Consider the following 16,720-nt stretch of genomic DNA (forward strand, 5'->3'; position numbering starts at 1 on the left):
GGAGAGCTTAATCTACAATGTAATGGCAGGCTGAAGGCAGCTAAGGTAGGGAATATACAGAATTCTCATTGCATTTTAGGAATGCTTACTACGCAAACAATACACTCGAACAAAATGATTCGTTGGTGGATTAGTACCAATATTTGGCAGTAGCTGTCTCAAATTATTTTCTTTTATTCCTGCTTCTACCACTCCTGTGATACATTTTTAATTTTTGTAGCCACGTTTGTTAACTTCATGTTGATGAAAATATATGATGGTCACCCTGTTGTGGACTGTGCTCACTGGTTCTGTATCTTAGGGGACGTGCAGCGGAGACGGATATGTTGAGATATCAAAGTACTGTACATCTCTATGCGTACAGACCAAGGATGGACTCCCAGGGAAGGAACGGAATACATCCTAACAGTAAGTGATGGACTCTCTGACAATGTCCATGCCTACATTGTCACGAAACACTTCAACCAGCAGCATGACGGACTTGAGACTTTTCATGAAGCACATCCGTTATAAAACTAGAGGGGAGATAAATGGGGTTGAGGGGGGACCTTGCGGAAGGGCACCGGCAACCCCAGAGCCTATGGAACTATATCATAAAACAAAATATTTGTTAAAAACTTTATTTATTTAAAAGACAGAGTGCTGGAGATGTGGGCAGGAGGGGGCAGGACAGAGATCTTCCATCTGCTGGTTCTTTTTCCAAATGGCTACAATAGCTAGGTCTGGGCTAGGCCAAAATCAGGAGCCGGGAGCTCCGTTCGGGTCTCTCGTGTGGGTGGTGTGGGCCACCCTCTGCTGCCTCTCCAGCCACATTAACAAAAAGCTGGATCAGAAGCTGAGGAAGCAGGACAGGGAGCTGAGCTCCCATGTGGGATACCAACTCCCCAAGCTGCGGCTTAAGACACCATACCACCACATGTACCCCGAGGAGGCACTTTACAATGTAAGATCAATCATGGTATTAACAGATTACATGGGAAATTCCAGAAATAAACATGTTGTAAGTTTCGAATGACTTTATTGTTGTATACACTTATAATTGTTCTATTTCATTCACTGCGATTGTTAATCTCTTACAGTGCCAAGCTTAGAAGTGTCTGGATAGGACAACTCAGTACACATTGGGCTGGGAGCTGCTGGTTTCCAGCACCCCTGGAGGTCCCGGCAGGTATTCTCCATGCATGCATGGGTGGTGGTAGCTATTTATGCTTTCTCTTTAAACAGGAGTTACACGAGATAGACATGCCGCTTTGCCATTTTTTTTAAAAGGATATTTTTGTTATTAGAAACGCAGATATACAGAGAGGAAGAAAGAGAGGAAGATCTTCTGTCTGATGATTCACTCACCAAGCAGCTGCAACGGCTGGAGCTGAGCTGATCCAAAGCCAGGAGCCAGTAGCCTCTGTCTGGGTCTCCCACGCAAGTATAGGGTCTCAAGGCTTTGGGCCGTCCTTGACTGCTTTCCCAGGCTACAAGCAGGGAGCTGGATGGGAAGTAGAACAGCTGGGATTAGAACTGGCGCCCATATGGGATCCTGGAGCGTGCAAGGTGAGGATTTTAGCCACTAGGCTACTGCCAGGTCTCTCTTCCCTCTCCATACTAGAAAGGCTTAGAGATCAATATGATAAGCAAGTGCCTAGAGGCTTAAAGGAGCTTCACCCAGCCTTGGGACACCGTAGTTCTGCTAGCAAACATCAGGAGCAACAGGGGGAACAAAACCTAGCTGAGGTGGGGGAGAGTCAGGTGACTAGGTGCAGTCAAAACTCAGACCTCTGTAGACAAGGGACTTGCAGCTCACAAAGCCCGCTGTTTCCTGGAGGCCCACCAACCCCTACTGCCCCCCTTGCTGGCAATAGGTCTCTTCCCTACCCCCAGTCCTCTAAGAAATTCTAGTTCAGCATGTTTCCATCAACGTATAAGCTAAGTACTATTCTATACACATTCTATATACATGGTGTCAAGGATGCAGGAAAGTGGATAGGAAATTCGTCCTGGTGCCGGTGCAGGGAACATATGGGAATGTGCGCACATACACACATATTTATACTATTTATTTACATATTCGAAACCTGCTACGGGGAAGAGACGGAATTACAACGTGTCGTTTTGCATCTTTCCGCATCTACACCTGGTATCAGACTCGAACGTAAACACCGTCACCGCGGAGTTCCTGGCCCTCTCCGGAGCCCACCCATCGCCGGGGAGAAGCATATCCCGCGCAGGAGCATGCTGGCGCTCGAACCCGCGCCCCGCCGGCTTCACCCGGCTCTCCAGCACCCCCTGGCCCCTGCAGGACCGCGACCGTTCCCGGGGGGGCGCTCTGGACAGCGCCGACCCGGGGAGGCGCGCACCCGCCGGAGCGCGTCCCGCCAACATAGCAGTCGCGTCGCCTAGGTCGGTTGGTGGTAGCCGCTATTTCTTTAAACGGCCGGTGCATTTCGACACCGGGAAGGAGAGGGGTCAGGAAGGGAACGGCGGCCGCCTCTGCTCGCCGCCCTCTGCCGGCACGCGTGCGGGGTCGGGGGAAGCGCCCGCTTCCTCGTCTCCTTTCTCGGGGTGCGCGGCGGCGAGGGCGCCCCGGCCTAGCCCCGCGCCCTGGGCCGCGGCCGCCTCCGGGCTTTGTGTGCCGCGTCGCGCCGGGGCGCAGGGCTCGGGCCCCGGGCGCAGCTGTAACCCGAGCTCCCATTTCCTGGTGGCTTCTCTTAAAGCGGCCGCGGTCGAGAAGCAGAACAAAGGCTATTGTTTTATTTCCTCCTTCGGATTCCGCGTCCTGACCGGAATGTCCCTTTCACGGATAGTTACGCTCCTGTGGGCTCTGCGTTGGGGAAACGCTTTCCTTTTTTTTTTTTTTTTTTCTTTTAGGAAAACAATCCCGGTGCATCTATTCCCCCCTCCCCCGCGTCTACGGGACGGAGCCAGGGGGAGACGGGCGCCGGGGAATAAAAGCCGACCGGGGCGCCTGCAGCCCCCTCGTCTCACGTTTCCAAGCGCGTCTTCCAGGGGCCCGGCCGGGGCTGCGCCGAGCGGGAGGCGGCGGGTCGGGGGGTGCCAGGGGCTGCCCGGAGCGGCCCCGGCTTGGGGGTGCACAGCGCCGCGCGCCCCCCCGTTTTCCCTGCGCGCCCCTCCCCCGCAGGCCGCTCCGCGGCGCGATGCGGGGCTGTAACCCGAGCCCGTATTTCCTGGTGGCTCCTTTAAGAGGCAGAGCTCTGTGCTGGGAATTCACGTCAGTTTCTGCCCTGAAACTCTCAAGATCAATGAGCAAAGCGCTTTCTCAGTTCTGCCTTTCAGTTTCTCTCTTCCAGGAAGGAAAACATTCGAGGGAGCGAGGAGGTGGAGAGGGGAGGGTGTGGGGGGTGAGCGGCGGGGGGCGGGAGCGCCGGGCGCGGGTGGGAGGAGAGAAGCCAGGCCGGCCGGCTGGCTGCGCCCCGGGTCGCCGCGCCGCACCGCGCCCTGCAGACCCCGCGGCCGCGCTCGGCCCGGCTCCCACGCCCCCCGCGCGCCCCGCACCGCGCCGCTCTCCGCCGGCGCCCGCCCCGCCGCCTGCCTGCCCGCCCGCCTGCCTGCCTGCCGCCGCGCGCGCTCGCAGACCCCCGGGGCTGCTTGCCCGGGGGAGGGGGTGGTGGCAGAGATGCTGGAAGAAACTTCTTAAATGACCGCGTCCGGCTGCCGGTGGAGCCGTTCGGGGTTGGGGCGAGGAAAGGAAAGTGGAAAAAAAAAAAAACTGAGAACTTCCTGATCTCTCCCGCTGTGAGACATGTCTGAGACTCCTGCTCAGTGTAGCATTAAGGTAAAGCCCCGCACCCCTCCCTCTCCCGGTCGGGAACCTCGCGCGGCACTGGCCGGGGCAGGCGGGCCGGGCTCCCTGGAGGGGGAGCGCAGGGAAGGGGATGCGGCTGGCGGTGGCTGCGGCGGCGGCAGTACCCTTAGCTTAACCTTGCTGCCTGCCTCCCGCTGCCGAGCCCCTGACGGCCCCCCTGCCCCCGGCCCCTGGCCCCTGGGCCCCCGACCCCCTGCTCACCCCTTCTCTTTTTGACAAGAAACTGTCCGTCAAGATCGGTCAGGTGGAACCCGGGTTGCCTTCCAGAACTGGAAAACACCCCCTGTAATTAGAGCGCTTAAAAAAAGAAAAAGAAAAACCTGTTCCTTATTCCTACTCCCCACACGTGATTGTAATGAGATGGAACTTTTCTTCCCGCGGGGTGGTCTCCTTAGGGGAAGAAAAAAAAAGGACTCCGGCCCCCACTGCAGATAAATTGTCTTTTTTTAAAAAGGAGTCCCTGCGTTTGTTGGATCTTAGGGAATTGTTCCTCTCCGCTGATTGTAGTTGCAAGCGCAGTGGGAAGACAGCCGTGGTGTCAGCTTTTCCTGGGCATTGCACAATGATTTTTTTTTTAACCAAGGTGAATAAAGGTGCTGAATAGTTATTTTACTCCAGTGCACATGAGAACTGAGCAATGCCAAAGCAGAAAACTCCTGTGATGCCGGGAGAGGCGAAAGTAGGTGGCCAGCGTGACCTCTGACAGTGGGGCGGCCGGTAGCTTCCAGAAGCCATCACTGGGACACTCTGCAGGATGGTGGTCCTTGCCAGACATGGTGCTTTGGTGTCCCAGGAGTTGTGTGTTTGGTATCGCATTTGTCAAGGCTGTGGCACCGTTGGTGTGTTGCTTCTAGAAAGTTGTTGTAAAGTTTGTCACCGTTGGGAGGCAGGGTGGTTTGTGCTCTCCCCGTGGCTGCCTGATGGGCTCTGAGCTCTGCTGTGGCGTCAGTGTCCAGGTCGGAGGCTGTCTGCGCCAGGGAAGGGCTGGGGCTGCTCGGGTTTGGGTCTGGCATGGCCTAGGCAGTGGGTGTTTGTGGGGTGGACCCTGCAGAAATGGTGAGCTGAGTCGGATTTCTTCTGTTCCCGTAGGAGTTGGAAAAGCCTGTCCCTGTGTCTGTTTTTGATGTGTGTTTTTTTTTTCTTAACTGGGATCTGTGTTGGGGGAAGACTACAGACTATATTTTATTGTTCCTGCTTACCCACTTTTCATACTCAGATTTTAGTGTTGTCTTATCACGATGGGTTTCCAAAATAGAGCTAACGTGAACTCAGAAGGTGGGTTGGGTCTCTTGGGTTTTGCTTCACAAAACGTGCCCAGTCCGAGTTGCTGTGCTTGCGTGTGCCTGGGCTTGGCAAAAGCCAGTCTGTGGGTGTGGAGGGGTGCCGCACAAAAGAACTTAGGGTTCTTTGATAGTTCAAAACCAATTGCTTTTGTGGTCTAAATGAGATTCTCCCGGGAGTTCAGGAAAATCCTGTGGTATAGATCATCTAATTTATTTGACACTTTATAACAAAAACAGAGGTAACTAAATAATAGGGTATTAGATCAGCAAATTGCATTTAGCTTGATGGCAATAAACCTGACACCAGGAAAATGTGAAACCCACTTCTGGACAGTGACTTTGAAAACAGGAACAAGGCTCTGCTCTCTGTAACTTGTCTTCTGAAGGGACTGTAATGGTTTGTTTCATTGTATCCTAGTAGACAAGGCGTGCGCATTCCCTTCCTGGACCCACACATACAGAACCAGACCAAACAAAGCCCTTTCTTCAAAATGACCTGAAAGTTGCGACTATAATTTGCATGAGGTAATTTTTCCCCCTCCTGGCTTACACTCTCAGTTCGGTTTTGGGTGGCCCTCTTCATCCGCGTGTACTTCTGTGTAATGAAGCCAGGTGGAGTGTTCTTCATGAAAGTACCACTCTTTGGATTGTGCCTGATGGATCCAAGGTGTGGATGTTTGCGTACACTCCGTAATGTGTGTGACGATACGTTTAGAAGTGTCGGTCTCTCCATGGTGATGGTTTCATGATAAAGCACTGCAGGTCAAGGAAGGGCCAGGTCTGTTCCAGATCTTCTGGAAAGGATGTGTGCCGTGTGTTTCTTGTGATTCTTGGCATGTGGTCCGTGAATGCATCATAAAACATCCTGGGATGCTCAAGCGAGTTGCTGGCTTCTGGAAGGGGTAATCCATTCTCAGGTGTAGTCCACCAGACTTCTCGGCAGGGTGGAGGGCGAATGTCACGGCTTCGGGAATGGGCTGTTGCACCTGCGGGCTGAAGAGCAGCACGTGGAAGTCTCCCTGGGCACGTGCAGAGGGTCCTCACCTCTTTGCTCTCCCTAAACCTCCCTCCCTGTCTTCCTCTCTTCCCCTGCCTTACCAGCAGCTGGTCACCAGCGGGCAGTGAATTCCTTAGCCCTGGGAGGTGAACTCTGAGGGGCCTGACCAGAGGCGGCTGCCGAGAGAAGTACCTTGTTTATGGCCGTGTCTGCCTGTCCTGCTGGAAAGGAATAGGGTCTGTTGGGGTGAAGTTTCCAAGGCCACACTTTCTGAATCGGTCAGTGGGTGATGCTTTCGTAAAGCTTGCGTCTGTGACGGTGAGTGACAGGGAGGGAGTGCCTGAGCAGGCCTATTGTGCTTCCTTTGCATGTTATAAAATCTTTCCTTACCTAGGAAGGAGTGTCAAACACTTTTTTCCCCCTGGTAGGAGAAGGCAGGTTGAGGAGCAGAGGGTCTGTCCGACCAGCTGAGTTTATGAGCTACTTGCTTGTAAGTTTTGGCCTACCCATCAGGAGAGGTTAGATGCTTGATTGAAATCCTGTTGGTTTGGGGTTGCTGGAGTGTCAGGACAGGCTGGACCGAGTGGCAAGTCGAGTGTGTGCCTCAGGACAGCGTGGGTGCCTGTGCTGATCCCAGGCAGAGGAGAGAGGAGGCCGTCTATTCCATCACCGGCCTTCACCTTCAAGTCACCTGTTTGGTTTTAAGTTCAGCCAAGTTGCAGCGGAAAGTGGTTACGGCCCAGCAGACACAGTCTTTTGTAAGGCTTGGCACAATGCTTTAGTGGGCCAGGGCTGCCCAGAATACAAAAGTAAGTCATGTGATGTCCTTGGTCCCCTCTGTCCCTGCCATCCTTATTGGTTGGCTTTTGTGGCAGAAGCAATCTCCTCTCTGTTTCTCCCCCTCTCTGTGTTCTGTTGCTAACCGGAGCCTCTAAGAGCGCTCCTGCCGGACTCCGAGCTTCTTGGGTTCAGTGATGCTTGTCTCGCTGTCCCAGTATGTAGCTCAGCAGCTGGCACCCAAGTGCTTCTCTGTAATGTTTGCTGGTTGACAAGGGACGTGTGGGAGGAGTCGAGAGCTCTTTCTTCTCTGCCCATGTGTCATCTCAAGGTGACAACAACTTTCCCCCACTGGCTTGCAGGAAGCATTTCCTAGGGTCACCCTGCCTGGTTTGAAAATTACTATCTAAAAAATCATGAATTGGTTTTCATGTTTTTGAAAGGCAGAGGGGGACATAGGCGGATCTTCCAGCCACGATTTATTGTCTACATGTCCACCACGGCCAGAGCTGGTCCAGGGTTGACACCGGGAGCTGGGAACCCAATCTGGGTCTCCCAGGTGGGTGTCATGGACCCAACTCTGCTTGAGTTTCCGTTGTTGCCTTCCAGGGTCTGTATCATGAAGCTTGAATCCTACCCAGACACTCTGATAAGACATTTAAATGTCCCAGGGTTGACTTAGCTGCTGTGGCCAAGCACCCACCTCTGTTCAAAAGTGAATCGTAGAATGCTTTATTACATGGACAGAATTGTCAGAGTATGCGCTTGTATCTAAATGAACAAAAAGTAATTGTGCAAAGGATACACCGGGGACTCACTCTGAGAAGATTCAGGTGAGCAGGCTTTGAAAGGTCAATCAGCTTGTCTGACAAGATAGTCTAGGCGTTTGGAGCCGTTTGGAGTTGGAAGACCATAAGGATCACCTGGGCCAAACTCCTGCCTTTGCAAAAGGAGTGTCCTGAGAACTAAATGGATGGCCCTAATCCGTGGGTGTCTGAGCCAAGTTTGGAAGAGTGCAGGCATACTCAGGCAGGACACCACATTCTGTAGCTTCATCATGGGCCCCTAGTACAAGCTAAGGAAATTCGATATGATAAACTTGGCCCTGTCTGGCACTTCCTTAGTTGGTCCATTTTAATCATAAGCCACTTGGTCTGAGGGCAGAGAGACAAATGCCAGGGAAGATGGGATGTGTGGGAGCACTGGAGTGTGATGGTCAGGTGTGAGAAGGGGAAGTGGGGGGCAGGGGAGCGGGGGAAGAGGGGCCTCGTGAACTTGCCAGAGGACACTTTGAAAAGTTCATGCAAAGTGGAATGAAAGGCGCAGTCCATTTAGGTGACTTTGAAAAACAGTTTCAAAGTCCATGTGTTCTTGTATCGGTGCCACACTTTGCAGCCTTGTGGTTCTGCTTGGGACGGGTGGTGCGGGTGGCTGTTCTTAGGCCCTCTCTGAGATGTAGGCTCTCACTCAGGGTCAGCCAAACCTCTTCCCACGCTCACCTGCGTGTGATGACTTCCACGTCTTAGACGCCGAAGGCTGCCAATATGGGAGCAGTTCGTGGGAAGTACCTCGAGTCTCAGAGTTCACTAGAGGGAGAACACATCTGTAATTCTGAGTGAGGTATGTTTTCTGCCACCAAGGAAAGAAAGGGACCAAAGCTGGCTGGGAGTAGCTTGAAGAGTATTGTCATTTTAATATGATTTATTTATTTTTAAAGTGAGCATTCCTTTTTATTCCCTTAATGCCTGCTGGGGCTGGACTAGGGCTGAAGCTGAGAGTCATGTGCTCAGTCCCAGTCTCCCACATGATTGGGCAAGGACTGAATTGCTTGGAGCCATCAGAACTCCTTCCCAAGGCTTTGCAGTGCTAGGGAGCTGGGACTCGAACCTGGGCCCCCTGATATAGGATGTGTGCATTTTAACCACTGAACTAAATGCCTGCTCCTTAGGACTGAGTCTTAAAAGTTGTCGTTTGGTGTAGATGATCTGGCTGAGTGAGCCAGTGTCAGTAGGAGTCGTGTGTGTGTGTGTGTGTGTGTGTGTGTGTGTGTGTGTGTGTGTGTGACTTCAGAGAAAGGACCAGAACTGGTGCCTAGGCAGAGTCCGGCTCTGCTGTGTTTGTGGTGGTGGTGTGTGTGTGTGTGTGTGTAACAGTGCTGCAGGTGTATCTGTTGAACAGAACGGGTTCTGTTAGCTAAGGGTTCCTCTGTCACAGGGGACCCAGTCTCTAGATTGCTCCCTGGGGAGGGAGAGACTGCTTGAGGTTAGTGAGAAGTTAGAATTGGAGCATATTAAAGTGCACATTTTTTATTGATTTCTTTCTGGATGTACAGGAGGCAGTGTAACCAAGTGGTGCTTGCCAGGGCTTCTGATATAGAGGCAGAATCAACTCGTGCGCCATGCCATGCACTGGGAGGGAGCAAGTGACGCCAGGTGCGGAAACTGGCCAAGAATGTTGACGCTGCCACAAATAAAAGACCGCCATGCTGATTTGCTCATCACCCTTTCCTTGTAGAGACAGTGCTCAGTGTGGCCTGGCCTGACCTGTATTCAGCGTGGATGAGTGTGGCCTGGTGGGGGAGGGCCTCATCCTGAGAGTGGGTCCCCACGCACGCCTGCTGGTTCACCCAGTCCTGTGGGCTGTGCTGACAGAAATCATGGGCATTGTGACTTGGGGCATTTTCTAATTTATGTGTAATTAAAAGGGTCTGCTGTTTCAGTGGTCATTGATGCTATAACCACCAGGACAGCTCTTTTGTTTTGCTTCTAAAGATCTGTTTTATTTATTTGAAAGGTAGAGTGGCAGAGAGAGAGAGAGACAGAGAGAGACAGAGATGGGAGTGGAGAGAGGGAGAGAAACATAGAAATCTCTCATCTTGTGCTTCACTCCCCAAAAGGCCCTAGCAGGATCTGGGCCAGCCTGAAGCCAGGAGCCAGGAACTGCATCTGGATTCCCATGGAGGTGGCAGGGGTCCAGGTACTTGAGCCATCTTACAGTGTTTTCCCAGGTGCGTTGGCAGCAAGCTGGATGGGAAGTGGGGCACCCAGGATGTGAACAGTTGCTTCCATGTAGGATCTGGCATGTGGGCACTGGCTTAACCTGCTGTGTGACTACACTGGCCTAAACCAGTGCCATGATTTATTCTCCACTAAGCCCATTCCTCTCTTGCTTTCCCTCCCCCTCATCGTTTCTACCATCATCTATCTGTTTTTGGAGAGAGGGAGAGAGATCATTCATCCATTGGTTGATTCCCCAGAAGGCCACAGTGGTGGTTAGGCCTGGGCGGGGCCAAAGCTGGGAGCTGTGAACTCAGGGTCTCCCACGTGGGGTCGCAGAGCTTTACCACCTGAACTGGCACCACCGCGGTGTCCGGGTGCTTACGTCAGCAGGATGTTGGAGTCCGAAACTGAATCTGGGCATTGAACAAACTCAGGTGCTGTGACGTGGGACGCAGGCGTCTTAACCAGTAGGCTAAATGTCCGTTCTAGAATCTTCCATTTTTCATATTCGTCCTTAAGTTTCTCTCACTAGGGATAATGTATCTTTTGGTAGGTTTCACTTTGGGTCCTTCCTAAGGAGAGACCTTTCTTTTTCCTCCTCTGCTTTCTTCTTTCTCTCCGTGTCTAATTACGCCTTCATTAAGTGGTTGAATGTCTTGGAGGATGTGTCCTCTCCAGTCGCCCAGCCTCAGGCTAGACGCCTTCCATGCCTGCATCACTGCCTGCTCTCTCTTCTCTGTTTAAAGTGTTCAGTCTGTGAACATAATGGCTTTCCTCTCTCTCCTCAAGCCAGCTCCATGTACATCTTCAGTACTAGTGATTTTTTGGAAATCTGTTTGAAGTCTTTTCTTGTGCTGCCTGATCCCCTCCCAGCTCATCAAAGGAATTATCTTTTTTTTTTTCTTTCCTTTTCTTGTAATAGCCTGACCATAACTGGTCTTTTTCTAATTTATTTTCATGAGGAGAGAATTTTGACGATCTGACTTCATACATTTCTGAATCTGAACAGCTTTCATAAAGAGACTTTTGAGAGCAGATGTAGGGAAGGACGCGGGAGAGGGAGGGAAGGAAGGAGGGTGGGAAGGGGCCTGGCAGGGCATGGAAAGAGGGTTAGGAAACTGAGTCCTGTAGTATGCCAGTAGCTTGCCTGAGGTCACAGTGCTGGCTGCAGTCACACAGAGTGGTACTCGGTGCCCTGCGCTAGTTCCAAGTTCCTCTGAGCTTGGGAGAGAATGGATGCTGAAAGCCTTCAGAAAGCTCAGCGTCCTTCTTGGCGCTCCCGGCTGAGTGGCTCTGTGTAGCCCTGCATGGCATGTGTGAATGGGCTCATAATTAGGCTCCCAAGTTAAAAAACCAACTATGAATTAGGAAAGCCCAAATATGGGGAAGAATTTAACATAAATATTTATTTATTTGAAAGTTGGAGTTAGAGAGGAAGAGCGAAGGAGATCTTCCATCCACTGGCTTACTGCTCAGATAGTCACAACAGCCAGAATTGAGCCGGACTTCAAACAAGAGCCAAGAAGTGCATCTGGGTCTTCCACTTCAAGGGCAGGGGCCCATCACTTGGGCCATCTGCTGCTTTACCCGGGCCATTAGCAGCAAAATTGAGGCAACTGGGGCATGAATTGGTGCCTATGTTGGATGCTGGCAGCGTTGCAAGTGGAGGTTTTTACCCACATACCACCACATCAGTCCCAATGTTAAGCTTCAGGAGGGTAAGGCATGGTAATAGGCATGGATGATTTATGAAAAATGTTTCTAAAAGTTTACTTATTTGAAAGATAGAGATGAAGAGAGATCTTCCATCCTCTGGTTTACTATTCAAGTGGCTGGGGCTGGCCAGGCTGAAGCCAGTGGCCAGGAACTCCTCCCTGGTCTCACATGTGGACCTCAGGGTCCCAGGTATTATGGCTAACATTTGCTGCCTTCCCTAGTGCGTTAGGAGGGAGCTGGGTCAGCAATGGAACAGCTGGCACTGAACCTTCACTTTCTATGGGATGCTGGCAGCATAAGCTGCTGGCTTAACCCCATTGGGCTGCTGTCCCCAGATTGCTATACTCCCTGGTGCAGACATGAAACGCTTAGCCAGGACATGTCTATATGCCTGCGTCCTGCTCCCCTCCTCCAAGTATGTTGCCGTTGTGTTCAAAACACAAGCTCATTTCCTGAAGGACCCATCTTGCTGGCGTGTGTCAGTGACACCCCGGTATATTTCCAGTCACCACTTCTTTAGACTTTGACTTGAGTTTGATCTCCTTAGGTTGTTCTTCGGGTCTTACCTGTGAAGTCAACTTCTCTTGCGCGGACTGTAGGTTTCTGAGAGGGGGCATCCATCCATATTGGGTAGTGCCCCTTGGGGAAGAGCCAGATGAATCTTGGTACTTGAACTTGTTCAGCTGACTTAATCATGAGCCTGTGAGTTCATCAGAAGTGGTCATAAAAACTCATCCTCAGAGTAATGGGAATATGTAAATCACCTATTCCCATGCCTTATGCTGTTCGCGGGGGACCATCCTTCGGTCATTTTGTGTGTCCTCCACAGCAGGTGGATCCAGAAGGAGCTAGATATTTTCCAGTCCTCTGCCAGCTTTGGGGAGGGGGGAACACTGCACAGCATTTTTGAAATTGTGTACAACAGGTCTTTAGAAAGTTCATGGAAAATGCATAGGGTGGAAAAAACTGTGTGGTTTTAAAAATTTCCTTGCACCAAAATAAAGCTGCCTTTTCATTTCATGTTTCCACACGCGCTTTGGAGCCCCCTTTAGCAGTGAGAATATGAAGGCCAGACAGAGGTCTGGCTGCAGCTTCGCAGCGGCTCCGGGAGGGGGAGTGAGCAGCTCTGACCCAGGCCTCCCCGCCCAGGGCTCTAATCTCGATCCCATTGGGTTTTTCACAGGCCTGGGGGCACTCCCTCCATGTCCAGAGATGCTCTTATGTTAATTTTAATCAAGGACGAATTCCAACACCAGAAGAAATGTGCGAAACTGAAGTTTCACGATGCCCCACAAGTGCGTTGTGCAGCTCACTGCACGGTGCTGAAGGAAATAGCTGGTCTGGTTCTGAATAAGCTTCCAGAGATGAAAAGAAAGGGGACAGAAACCCGGGTGTGGGAGCTCTGTGCAGCGACTCACTCACGTTCTTACTCAGCACTCAGCTAGCCGAACGTATTCGGGGATCTGCTTGTTGATACAGTCGCTTATTATTTGCCACTGGGGTGAGGACTTGAAAGAGAACATCAATTCTTCAGTCTGCTTTTGTTTAAAAGGCCGTTCCCTGTCTGTCTGACCGCAGCATAGACGCTGTTTGCTGTGCAGTGGTGAATTTCCCATTTCAAGAGCAGGGAGTTGATGGCCCTTCGTGGAAGTTTAATTATACAGAAGAGCAGGGGGAGAATGAGAAGCCAGATTTGTTACTTTAGGGCATGTGGGAATCTTCCAGAATTTTTCCTAGCTGCCAAGTAAAGGAAGGATCTGGTGGCTGCATCCGCCCTCGTGCTTTGCTGGAGACTTAACATGCCATTCTGAATCTTCTGCGTGCGGGTATGTCACAAAGTTTGTGGAAGAGAGTTCTTAAAAGGTAAGTTGTTTTTGGTGCAGAGATTACTTTGAGATCCCTGGTGATTTCTCGGTCATATGCATTTTCCTTGAACTGTTTAAAGACCTCACGTCCATAAATGTTAAATGGGATGAAGTGCAGATTGGAAAGTGACCCTTCTTGACGAAGGATGGAGAGAGAATGTTCCTCCTGAAACAGGTGTGGGCAGCGAGCTGAGGTCAGGGGCAGGTGTTTGGCGTGGCAGTTTAGACACCTGCCCTCCGTTTCAGAGTGTCTGAGTTTGTCTCAGTTCTGTTCCTTATTCATTGCTTCTGCTCACACCCTCGGAGGCAGCGGATGCTGGCTCAAGTGCTTGGGTCCCTACTGCCCCCTGTGGGAGGCTCGGCTTGATCTCTGGGCTCCTGGGCCGGTGCCTGTCCCAGCCCTGACCGTTCCAGGCATCTGCAGAGTGAATCGCTGAAGCTTTCCCACCTTCCGCCCCATCTCTTTTAGATAAAATGAAATAAATACATAAAGTTAAAATATAAATCAAGAGAGAGCCGAGGTTTGGAGACCAGCTGTTTACTCTGCACTTCTGGAAACCGCAGGTGAGAGCTCATGTTCTTCTCAGCCGCCTTGCGCACTCTCTCTAGGCCTTGTTAACTTTTATCTTCCTGTGCCCGTCTTGAATAACGAGGTTAGTAATCCCTGCTTCACTCGTCGTCCCCTCGGTGTGAGGCAGCGGGAACTCAAGATGGGCTGCTGGCTCTCAAGTGTTTCCTGGAAGAAATGAGCTGCAGAGAGGATGTCTGCCCCCAGAGAACAGCCTGTTGGTCTCCGAAGCTGCCTGTTTCCCTAGACACTTCCTCTTGTTCCCTAGTGAAAGTGTGACTCGTCGGGTGGCAGCTGAAGGTGTGGCCTGACCGAGAGGGCAGGAGTAGGGAGGCCAGCTGGTGGTAGTGGGGTGCCCGCCTTGCTGCAGGAGTTGTCCCAGAGGGGGTCGGGGTCACAAAGGAAGAACCCAGCACAGGAGACCATGGAGAACTAGCGTGCTGTCCCATCTGGTGACTGATCCTGGAGAGGTGGTATGCTCTGTCCTGGCTAGAGGAAGTACAAGTGACTTCTGAGAAATAGGGCAGGAGTCCTGTACGCTGTTTCCTTAAATGCTCTGAGGGAAACATCTTTGCACATCGGTTCCTTATCTGCTTTTCTAGACTTTGTGTCTTGACTCTTGCCAGAGCAAACCAGGCTGTTGCATCTGGTGGCTCACCGGCAGAGCCCAGCTCATTGTTCTCCAGTACTGAGCAACCCGGGGGAAAGATGTGTCTCTCTGTATCTCTCTGGGGTCTGCTGCTCACATCTCTGGCGTGGATCGGCTGTGCTCTTGCGTGCAGTTTTCTGCTGGCGTGCATCCCAGGAGGCAGTGGGTGATGGCCTTGGGTGCGGGGTGCCCAGTGCCCACCTTCGAGACCCGGGTTGAGCTCCTGTCTCCAGGCTTTGATCTCAGCTAGTGTTTGGAGGGTGAACTGGTGGATGATTGTGCTCTTATTCTCTCTCTCTTACTGTTTCTAATAAGCATTTTTATGTATTTTAAAGTGAGTTTTCTCTGTAGGCAGCGTTGTGCATTGGTGCCTGAGGCCCTGCCATAGGGTTGGCACAGATGGCATTGAAAGAGTGGAAAATCCGAAGGATTGGCCGCCCTGGTGCTTTTGGTAGCTGCTGTGCCTTCCCTTTGACTAACAGTTTGGAAGATTTAAGATCTGATCTTTATTGACACTCTGGGAGGTGAACTTGCTGGGGGAGTGGTCACTTGGGGGGCTGGGGGAGCAATCAGATTGGAGTAGCAGATTCCTCAGTGTAGGTATGTCCCCTCTGCTCCCCGACTTGGAGACTCAAGTGACTGGGTTTGCTTGAGAAAACTCTCCAGTCCCCTGAAGGCCGCTGGCTCCTTGTTTGGTGCTGTTTGGTCCCTCTTGGAGTCCGCTGATTTGGATACTTTTGGGGTGAGGTGAAAGGAGCGAGTACACCAGTTGGAAAGCTTTGAGTGTTTTCCTGCAGAAGCAGAGGCACCTGTTGCGAGTGCTGGGGTCAGCTTGCTCATGCCTCCCAGGCTCAGTACTGTTGGCAGGACCATGAGGTGGGAGTTGAGGTTGCCCTCTCTGCTGGCAGAAGTCAGCTTAGGTCAAACGCTGCTTTGCAAGGCGATGGCTTCAGGGGGTGTGTTGATGAGCACAGCACCGCTGGAGTGATGATCCCCTTTTCGGCATGCTGTAAGGTGTCTTCAGCTTTCATCCAGAGGCACGGGGAAATGGACAAGGAGACTTGGGGGTTAGGCTACGTCCCAAGGAGGGCAGCCGTTCTTACTTCCATCTTGCGTGCTCTCTTCCTAACACCTTGACTTCTCTGAGACACCTGTCCTTAGAAAGTGACACTAATAGCAGTATAGTGATGCTAATAGCAGTATATTTGTTTATCATCTTCCAGGTGCATGGCACTGTGTTCTGCTGGGAGATAAGTGGGACAAGGCCTCAGATGGGGCAGGGGGAAGCCTTGAAAACGCTAGAAGGAAAGGTGGGCATTTGGTACACAGGTGAAAACACTGCTTGGGACACTGGCATTGCACGTCAGTGTGCCAGAGTTCAAGTTCTAACTCTGTGACCCTTTCCAGATTCCTGCTCCCTGGGAGGTGGCAGGTGATGGCTCAAGTGTTTGGGTTCCTGCCACCCACGTGGGAGCACTGGGTTGATTCCAGGCTCCTGTCTGGGTTTGGCCTGGTCCAGCCCTGACTGTGGTGGGCACTTAGGAAGTAAACCAGCAGATGGAAAAATCTGTGTGTCTCTGTCTTTCAAATAAATGAAGATAAATTGTGAAAACAGCATTTCCAAATTGCAAGGAGGAAGAGCGTTTGAGAGCCAGGTGGACTCCATCCAAGGCCTTGTTGTTGTAGCGCAGAGGAGGAAGAGAATGAAACCGGCGGCACAGGTCACTGTCAACAACAGCCAACTCTTCTGAGAACCGGTCCATCTCACAGCTTGGTAAAGTGGCCCAAAGAGGCCCCCGGCGAGTTAGGGGGAATGCCAGTGTGTACTTTTGCGCTTGGCCATGGTGTTGAGCAGACTGCCTGAAGAGACAGGTGGCCTGGGCACATTTAACTGTGGCCTTCAAGGGCTTCCAGTGGAAATGACCACCGTCTTGCTGGCTCCTGGCTAGGTTAGAGGTGAATGTGAGTTCACAGCTAAGCCTGTTTGTGATTTGGGTGCCTTTAGGATGATCTGGGGAGCCTGGTATGGACAAAAAACAGCTTTTCTCG

The 16,720-nt window shown here is 51.8% G+C and overlaps 1 protein-coding gene across 2 annotated transcripts in view; it reads left to right on the forward strand.

Annotated features, from left to right (window-relative positions):
• The first annotated feature begins 3,512 nt into the window (after nucleotides 1–3,512).
• Nucleotides 3,513–16,720, forward strand: part of ETV6 (ETS variant transcription factor 6) — a 233,133-nt gene continuing 219,925 nt past the window's right edge. For both annotated transcript variants that reach the window (XM_040966920.1, XM_040966930.1), the window contains exon 1: nucleotides 3,513–3,787. In XM_040966920.1, the coding sequence (XP_040822854.1) occupies nucleotides 3,755–3,787 (33 nt within the window). In that variant the 5' untranslated portion in view covers nucleotides 3,513–3,754. The remainder of the gene's footprint in view (nucleotides 3,788–16,720) is intronic.

The sequence above is a fragment of the Ochotona curzoniae genome, unplaced genomic scaffold, assembly GCF_017591425.1.
Source record: "Ochotona curzoniae isolate NIBS_2020 unplaced genomic scaffold, NIBS_Ocur_1.0 contig_1482, whole genome shotgun sequence".
Classification (NCBI taxonomy): Eukaryota; Metazoa; Chordata; class Mammalia; order Lagomorpha; family Ochotonidae; genus Ochotona; species Ochotona curzoniae.